Genomic DNA, 9,915 nt, shown 5'->3' with positions numbered 1-9,915 from the left:
ATGGGACACAACTATAATTAATATTATGCAAACGAGCATAGCGAACATGCTACGTCACGCCCAGCATCACTTCTACAGGAAGAAGCCTACTACTATTTTCATTCACGTTAGAAAATGTGACCCTTGTGTCGAAATCAAGACGACCTACACATTAAGATAGTATAGTTAAATCCAGTCTATGGTTAAATCATTTAACTTAATGTATAACTATTTGAAAAACTTGGGAAATTGCCACTTGCTGAGTTCGCAAGGTATCCTGGGTAATTCGTGATACTCCCTTAGCTGTGAGTGAGGTACCGAGCTGGCTATCTGCGAAGGGATGATTTTAAGGAAAAATAGGCCCTCCCTCTTGCACCCCAAGTATTGGACCACCCTAGCCCTCCGCGGGAACACGCAAATTCTAGGGCTAAGGCTCAGACCTAGGGCTAGGGGGAATAACGGGACGGGGCCCCAAGGCATCAGTCACAAGAGGATGAAGGGGCCCCACAGCTCATGACCGTAGCTGATGGTGCTTTTACCTGAAGGGCCCCGGGTCAGAAACGGGTGCAGACTGCCCATGTGATCGAGAGAGAGTCTGGTAACAACTGTATTTAAATGACCTGATGTTACCCAGGACATCATACGCGTCTATCTTGCACCTCCATTCTGGCCAATTGCTTGATCCCTCTACAGTAAACTGTACAGGTCCATTCATTATATCCTGAGCATAACTGCTCTTCGATTGGATGCCCATTCTTAGCACATTTCCTATTTGTTGTTGGCAGTGACTGCAGTGTACAGCATGTTGAAGGAAAGGGTAAAGCATATTTAAAATGGTAGCATATAGTTTTTTGCCTTGCACAGTACAACAATTCAGGTCATTTTAGTTGTTTTAATATTAGTGACACTGAAACACAGCACATGGCTTATCTCAACACATTAGTAGTCCTTACCCCAAATGTTAAATGTCAACACACAGCGTACACACATTTTTATATATAAAACTAAATGTCTAAACTTCTACTGCCCAAAGCAACCCCATGGTTTAATAGTTCATGGCGTACACAACTGCGATAAGATAGCACCATCTGAGTGTGCATTCCGCATTCCGTTTCAATTCCTGTTGAAAGAACGCTCTTGCCTCAGCGACTCGGCGTACACACTGTCCCAAACACAACGGCCTGTTTTGTTAAGAGAGCAAATCCTGTCTGCGTGGGAGTTATCGGCGGTGTTTGGCTACTGGGTCTAAGCCTGTGGAATGAGGGCCGGTGGTTTGCCTGCCTGTGAAGTCATGTCACTTTCCAGCACAGTTGAAGTTCATAATATAAAGATGGTCTTGAGGTGATGTGTGTGTGTTGGAGGAGGGGGGAAGGCTGGGTGTGTCTTTCCACATATCTTGCCCAAGGCTTTTCTCAGTTACAGCATTAACACCAATTAACATTGACTGTATGATGATATGGCTTTGTTCTACATTTCTAAACACAAATACAGAAGTACATCCGTGACATAAAGGGAACAGTGGTCATAAAGCATAGATTACAATAGACGTTGAGAGACAACTTTGATTTAACAAGGGGAGGTTTTTTTCATTGTGTTTCAGTTCTGGAGAGCTCGCTCCAGTAGTGGATTTATAAGCATCAGGGTTGTCTGCTTATTCAAAGAATGAATGATTGGTTTAATCCGCTGTCCTCCACTTACAGCTCTTCGTCCTTGTTCACTGAAAGAAAGAGAACATGTTATTAACATAATATGAAAGATTTTCTACTTTTGCAAATCCATCAACACTGTTCTGCTCCTCTACCTCATGTATATTTCAATTTTATAATTCCAATACTGTTATTAATAGATTGCCATTGCACTGATCTGCCTTGCACTATATTTATATTTACTTAAATCTCTGACCCTATATATTTATATTTAAATCTGACTGTACTGATACTGCACCATTTCTTCACTCTCCTAAATAGTTATTGTATATTCTTCTTTTTTGTACATTTGTAAATGATATGGTATTGTCATGCCGTACACTTAACAGTAGATTTATATTTGTACTGTTCTTTCTGTTTTTTATTTTATTTTTTAAATATGAACAATAAGTTAAGCGTTGTACTTTGAGAGCAAGGGTTGACCAAAGTCAAATTCCTTGTTTGTTTATCTGGCCAATGTTATAAAATTCTGATTCTGATTCTGAAATATACATACATACATATATATATATATATATATATATATCTCATCTTTATCCAAGTCTGTTCATGCCTTTCTACACCAGAAAGACCAAATGAGTTGCCAGACTCCATAAAACCAACCACGTTATTATTTTACGTCATAATTTGACGTGAACTCATTAAACTATTGCATTCCGCATCGCCCCTCGGAGAGAGATGTGCTGCCGACGGGGACGCTTCTGCACTATCAATGATGTGATGTCGAGCTGGATGGAAAGAATGAGTCCCCCTCGAGCAAAGCTTTTCTAGCGCAGGGATCTGTTAAAGCCTGTGTAGGAAAACACCCAGAAACGCATGTCTGGTCATGGCCCCGGGCCCTATGCAAGGGCCTGCATTAGGAGGCGATGAGAGCCAGGACTTTTCAAACTGTACACTCATCGAAAAGGTTTGGATTCTTTTTTTACATTTTTATTATTATTTTTTTTCACATTACTGATTTAGTTTAAATGGTGAAAGGAAATCTCACGATACAAATGATTATGGAATCATGAAGGGCAGTACTTTCGAACTTTGAACGCCCGGCCAGCCCTAGCCTGTGCACTAGGCCAGCCCTAGCCTGTGCACTAGACCAGCCCTAGCCTGTGCACTAGGCCAGCCCTAGCCTGTGCACTAGGCCAGCCCTAGCCTGTGCACTAGGCCAGCCCTAGCCTGTGCACTAGGCCAGCCCTAGCCTGTGCACTAGGCCAGCCCTAGCCGCACTGAGCCCTGGTCCAGAGCCTTTCTTACCTTTCTTGATGGGGATGTCGTCCAGGGAGTCCACCACGTGGATGGTGGCCACAGCCGAAGCCTCGCCCTTGGAGTTGGCAGCGTGACACTCATAAGACCCGGCCTCGTCCACACTGAGCGGGGAGATCTTTACAGAACAAGAGGAGGCAAAAGCAAACAAGAGGAAGAAAGGGAAAAATGACTCCTCTCCATTATCCTCTCAACTGCCGTGTGGGAAACGTTATCGGCTCAAATGTCAGCCCGGCTGCGATAAACAAGCGCAGAGCGAGACACAAACACTCGCTTCTGTGGCCCCGTGTTCTTGGCTGGAGTCTGGGAGTGTGGCCTTGCACCTGGCAAGACGTTTAGATAACCGCTCCGAAGGATAAACATGGACGGAGAAGTCCCACAGCATGCTCTCAGTCATGTGGAAGGTCGCTGTAGGCTCATCTATTTATATTAATGACCAAAGTAACCGTATGCAAGAATCAGTGACAGTCTAATGTGAGCTCCTGCATGCGTGTGTGTGTGTGTGCGTGTGTGCACTTCCTGAAGGACCCAATTAGGTGGACCAAATCATAACTATTCATTCAAACTCTTTGTGTTTGTGTTAATGCGTGCATTCATACGTGTGTGGGTGTGTCTTTCCATGTGCTTCTGTGTGCAAGTGTGTGGGAGTGTCTGTGTATACTGTATACATGTGTATGTGCCGATGTGTGTGTGTGTGTGTGTGTGTGTGTGTGTGTGTTTGTATACGTGTGTGTGTGTGTGTTTGTGTATGTGTGTGTGTGTGTGTGTGTGTAGTACTCACCAGCACCCAGCCAGTGACCTCGTGTTTCTCCGGCCCTCCGCGGGTCTGGATGGCCAGGTTGTCCTTGTCCCCAGGAAGCAGCTCCATCCTGCCCTTACCGCTGACCAGCTGGGGGCAGAGCACCACAAACACTCCTCTTCACCATCATCATCATCATCATCATCATCATCATCATCATCATCACCATCATCATCATCATATTCATCATCACCATCATCATCATCATCATCATCATCGCCACCGTCACCATCATCATCATCACCGTCACCATCATCATCATCACCATCACCATCACCATCATCACCGTCACCATCATCATCATCATCATCACCATCACCATCATCATCATCATCATCGCCACCGTCACCATCACCATCATCATCATCACCATCATCATCATCATCATCACCATCACCATCACCATCACCATCACCATCATTATCACCATCACCATCATCATCATCACCATCATCATCATCATCATCACCATCACCATCATCATCATCATCATTATCACCATCACCATCATCATTATCACCATCACCATCATCATTATCACCATCACCATCATCATCATCATCATCATTATCACCATCACCATCACCATCACCATCACCATCATCATCATCACCATCACCATCATCACCATCTTATAGAAGGCGCTTTATCCAAAGTGACTTACAGTGGATTCAGAGGCATGCCCTTAAGGAGCAGGTATGGGTCATTGGGGTATCGAACCCAGTACCTTTCAAGTGGGCAGTCAAAGAGGATGTAAGCACATAGACTCTCTGGCCCCCGATGGAGTTCATGGCTGGCATTACGATGTGATTTGAAACACTGCTGCTCGACTGCTTCCCCCTCTGTCTCCTATTTTAACTTGACCTGTTTTCTCAAACACAAAGCCCACTGTTGTCCTCCTCAATCTCCTTATCTTAACTTGACCAAAACACCAGTGTGTGTTTTTCCCTTCTCTCTTTATTTTAACTTAGCTTGTCTAGACTAAAACCCACCCCCAGTGTGTTCCCCCTCCCTCTCTGCAGCACGACTTGTCTCTGACTGTTTCCAAAGAAGGCAGGACTACAGGCAGGGTCACGATGCTCCAGTGTTTTCCATAAAGCTCCACAGTGTTATTCCCACTAATCTAGGATCTGCTCCGGTCTGTGCAGCTTCGCCCCCGGCCACTGACAGCCGCCGGCGCTCCACACAGCCCGGTCTTGTTGATCCAGGGAGAGGTTCTTGTCTTCAGAGAGACGCCTGGGAGCTGGACTGCTCTGTCCTCAGAGACTCCACCAGAGTAGAGAGACGCCTGACGACCTCAGACTCTGATGGAGTGGGTCGAGTGAACCAACAGTTTGTGAACGGTGTCATTGTTTTACCCCTCACCCAGTTTGGATGTGAGATGGAGGGAAATGCCTGAAGTTGTTCTAAATTTAGCTGTGTTCACTTTTCCCGATGTTTGCCCCAACACACGACACAGCATCAAATAAAATATGGCTCTGGATATAGCTGGGAGACATAAAAAACACTAATTCATCATAAATCATACATCTTCTCCCCCCTGAGATGAGTTTCCTTCCCCTTCTGGATTGTACAACTATATTTGTATTGTTATTCTTCTTTCTATGAAATTCTGTTTCTAGTGATCGTGATATATTACCCAGGGACGTAAACTCCTGAAGCCCTGCTATGAATTACACTCCAATACTCCCTCTCCCTCTCTCTCTCTCTCCCTCTCTCTCTCTCTCTCTCTCTCTCTCTCTCTCTCTCTCTCTCTCTCTCTCTCTCTCTCTCTCTCTCTCCTCTCTCTCTCTCTCTCTCTCTCTCTCTCTCTCTCTCTCCCTCTCTCCGTGACCTTGGTGGAGCCGGTCACGAGTCACCTCCCACGTTTTCCTCCTCTCTCACCTCTCCCCCCTTCTCCCTCCCCTCCCCCTCAAAGGGGGTCTGACCTCCCCTTCTATTGTTTCCTCTCTTGTCACCTCCTCCCCCTCTGACCTCACCTCCTCACCCTCTCCCCCCCCCCCGTGACGTGGAGGACAAGCTGTGAGCCGGTGATCAGGTGGGATGGCCCCTACCTCCTCCTACCTCCTACCTCCTTAATCCTTGCCTCCTATGATGAACTCTCTGCAAACCTCAGACTTCACTCAAATCCTTGACATGCTCTGAACAGGAATTTGAATATTCCAGGGGCCCTGTGAAGTGAGCTATAGGAGACAGGAATGCTAAGTTCATGTGATTTCATCTCCAGGCCCCCCCCTCCCTCCCCCACCCCCCTCCCTCCCCCCCCCTCCCCCAGCAGCCAGTGGATGAAGTATGTTGTGTGAAATCGGTTCCTAGCTGGAACATGAAACCACTGGCCCTTTAAAAACACATGAAGAGAACACAATGGAGATGAATTTAGCCACGCCACGCCTGTCCTGTGTCCTGTGTTGGATGTTTGCGACCGGGCACACTTGACCGACAGTAGGTGAAGCATTTTCACTTCACGGGAACCAGGAGTTTAAGGGAGTGCTGTTATTTCCTGTGGTGTCTGAACGAGACACTTCCTCTGTACGCGGCGCTTGCTGAAACACAGTTGGGTCGCCAACGCACAATGGGCGGAAGGACGGATCAACCGATGAAATCGAATGAGTCCAGCTGGGATTTGTTGCAGTCATCCTGATGGAGCCAATTTGTATAAATAACCATGACAGTGTGTGTGTGTGTGTGTGTGTGTGTGTGCGTGTGTGTAATGTATATGCGTGTACGTGTGTCTGTGTGTGCAGTACTGTCTCACTCTTCCCAAACCAAACTCCTCTGTGTGATGCGCTGACCGGCTGCCAGTGACCGGGTTAATTAAAGTCACGTCCTCGGGGGGCGCGAGGTGCATTCCGTCTCCCCGACGACGTCACGAACACGGGACTTATTCCCCTCGCGTCTAGAGCCAAGATGGAACCGCGATGGAACCGCGATAGGAGAATCAGGCCCCTGGTGTGACGGTGAGACGCTGAGGCTAGTGCGTACGGAGGCCTGAGAGGGACCTACCTTCTTCCAGGTGACGACCGGGGTGGGGATGCCGATGGCCTCGCAGCTCAGGTACACCTGGGAGCCTGACACGTTGTACACGTCCCCCGGGGCCGTCACGATCATCGGGGCTGGAGCGCAGAGAGGGGGCAGAGGGGGGGCAGAGAGGGGGCAGAGGGGGGGTAGAGGGGGGGCAGAGGGGGGGCAGAGGGGGCGCAGAGGGGGCGCAGAGGGGGCGCAGAGGGGGGGCAGAGGGGGGGGCGCAGAGGGGGGGGGGCAGAGGGGGCGCAGAGAGGGGGGCAGAGAGGGGGGCAGAGGGGGGGCAGAGGGGGCGCAGAGGGGGGGCAGAGGGGGGGGGCAGAGGGGGGGCAGAGGGGGGGCAGAGGGGGCGCAGAGGGGGGGGGCAGAGGGGGGGCGGAGGGGGGGCAGAGGGGGGGCGGAGAGGGGGCGCAGAGGGGGGGCAGAGGGGGGGCGGAGGGGGGGCAGAGGGGGGGCGGAGAGGGGGCGCAGAGGGGGGGGCGGAGGGAGAACACACGGCAGAAGTCGTTTGCGCGATGCTTTGTATCCAAAGCAAGGCAATGCAAGGCAACTTGATTTATATAGCACTTTTCATACACAAGGCAGACTCAAAGTGCTTCACGTATAAACATTGTCATACAATAAAAGAAAATAATAGATAAGTTTAAAAAAAGTTAAATAGATAGAAAATAAAGGCAAAGTTAAAAAAGTATTTTAGAAGGTGCAATGTATTTAAGATCAACAGTCTCTGATACCCAAAGCAAAGCATAACCAGCAGGTATAGGGGCCCTAACCCTAACCACTCAGGGGTGGCTGCACACAGACTGTGGAACATTGGGGTTGGAACCCAGAACCTTTAGGCTACGAGTCAAACCCTTTAGAACCAATACATTATTATACAAGTTTATCTTTACCATCATTTGGGATGTGTGGCTAATATATATATATATATATATATATATGTGTGTGTGTGTGTGTGTGTGTGTGTGTGTGTGTGTGTGTCTATCATGAGAAGATAATCAGATTGATGGAAGTTGAAATATAGAGGGAAGAATACTATGTTGGTTTCAGAGATTAAAAAAAAGAAACGCTCTCATGGATATCAAACAGGATTACTTATAACACACATTCCTGTGCAGTTAAGTATTTCACCCCCGGCCAGCTTCAAGTAAGCTGATCGGTTTGTTGTTTCACTCAGAAAATGGGAGTCAAGTACATTTATGGTAAAGGAAAATTATTAAAGATATTAAAACATAACATAAGTCAACTAAGTTGTGCCAAGCTGCCGATTAAAAATAACCATAATAATAAGGACAATATGTTTATATAATTGTTCTCTCTTTTTATTTGTAGACAAACCATCCATATTACAACTCAGTTGTTCAATCAGAAAATATTATACATTATTTAGAATTTGCTACAAAACGTTGTAGCTCAAGAACTATATCTTTAAGAGATGTGTGTTCAACTGATGCATGAGAATAGTTGTCTCACATTTCTGTTTCTTTCAGTTCTTTCTATCTCCTTAACGTCACCGGCCCCAGCGCCACATACCAGCGGACGTGACAACGGCAATAGAGAGAAGAGCTGAGCTACAACCCTGTGAGTCGGCCTACGCTCCCACACATTTCAACCGATCCTTGACCCTGCGGTGTCACACGGAGATAAATCAAAAGCTTCTCCATCATCTCCATCTGCTTCTCAATGTTCTAATCAAAGTTGTTATGCTGCTCAGCCATAGATGCCACTCTCGTTCTACGAGAAGGCCCACTGACGCAACACAACCGCCAGTGTTCTGTAATAATTAATAGTGTGCTGGTTCAGTGGTCCTCCACAAACACACACACCCACACACACCAACAGGGTGCGACTGTGTGTTTCTATGGGGGGCCTCTTGGCTTTAACAAAGAGCCCGTCTCCTTTACAAGAGTAGGCCTGCTGCTGGAATTCAGCGAGGGCTGTGTCCAGGATATCTACTGTTTCCAGGGGCCAGGGATGGCTTTGTCAAGGGTAGGCCTACTTCAGATACACCAGGACAGTGTGTGTCGTGTGTGACTGAGCCACTAATGGGCAGCGACCAGCCTTCACGGTAGTATGTGGCCGTTTGACTCGGACCGTTGAACTGTAACTGGCGGCCACATGCTAAGCATTTCAGAGTAAATTGTTAACGTAGTAAAACGAAAAAAAAAGTTAATGAACAGCCATAAAATCTGATCTAGCCTACTGACCGGCGTGGCAATTTTTTTTTTCTTAACTTAATTTAGACATGGTGGTTAATATTCTATATGCGCATTTGGTTCATGTTCACTTCTACGCTGAATGCGTGTTGAACCCTCACCTGTTGCGCATCGTCCCTTGTTCAGGACCCTGACCTCCGCCTGCCCCGCCGCGACGGCTTTGCTGCTGGCGGCTTTCAGGTCGCATCCCGTCTGGTAGGACACGCCGTCGCTGCCGCACACCTCGTAGTTGGCCTTACAGGCGCACACGCCGGCTTTGCTCTTCTTGTCCTTGTCGGACTTGACGCACTCCAGCCCCGACGCGCAGCGCCTGGCCGCGGCGCCGCGCCCGCCGCACGGCTCGCCCGCCGCGGCGCTGCAGACGGCGCAGCAGCCGCATGAGTCGAGCGCAGAACCCGCCGCGCAGCCGCCCACGGGCAGCGGCTCGCAGACCGTGAGGTCGCAGGTACCGCAGCTGCGCGAGACTCGGCTCGCGGACACCATGGACAGTGACACGACGACGGCGTAAAGCATCAGCATGTTTGCGACAGAGTTTGGGCAGTTGTCTGTGTTGCAAGGTGGTGCCGCTTTCAGTGCGCTAAATTAACTGTACCAGCGAACAGTTCTCGCTGTAATAAAAACTTGACCACGCCCACAGTGTCGAGCCATTGGTGTGTTTCAGTCGGCCCGTATCCAGTTCACGTGGGGCCCCTCCACCGCTCCACGCTATTCAGAGGCGCAGAGCGTCCAAACAGTAGAAAACACGTTCTAAAGATTAAAGCTCAAACGTTCACTTTATTAACAAGGAAATCGACACTGAAATCATCTGTAACAAACCTTGAATTTAACTCGTTGATGATACTCCCTATCCTACAACTCTAAAGACAAGCAAATAATTGAAAGTGCAAGTTCACAACTAGCGGCTGACTTTTGCAAATTCCCAGTTTCCAAAAGGCAT

General features: G+C 48.1%; 1 protein-coding gene across 1 annotated transcript; it reads right to left on the bottom strand.

Moving 5' to 3' along the window:
• Window positions 1–851: 851 nt before the first annotated feature.
• On the bottom strand, window positions 852–9,556 carry igfbp7 (insulin-like growth factor binding protein 7). Its single transcript, XM_084468993.1, has 5 exons — window positions 9,080–9,556; window positions 6,745–6,854; window positions 3,724–3,831; window positions 2,934–3,060; window positions 852–1,696 (listed from the first exon to the last, which is right to left on the bottom strand). Exons 1-5 carry the CDS (start codon window positions 9,495–9,497, stop codon window positions 1,674–1,676), a joined length of 786 nt encoding a protein of 261 aa, XP_084325119.1. The 5' UTR covers window positions 9,498–9,556; the 3' UTR covers window positions 852–1,673.
• Between the last annotated feature and the right edge of the window lie 359 nt (window positions 9,557–9,915).

The sequence above is a fragment of the Micromesistius poutassou genome, assembly GCF_964030765.1.
Source record: "Micromesistius poutassou genome assembly, chromosome: 6".
Lineage (NCBI taxonomy): Eukaryota > Metazoa > Chordata > Actinopteri > Gadiformes > Gadidae > Micromesistius > Micromesistius poutassou.
Note: the sequence above shows the minus strand (reverse complement) of the source record. Positions and strands in the feature narration are given on the sequence as shown.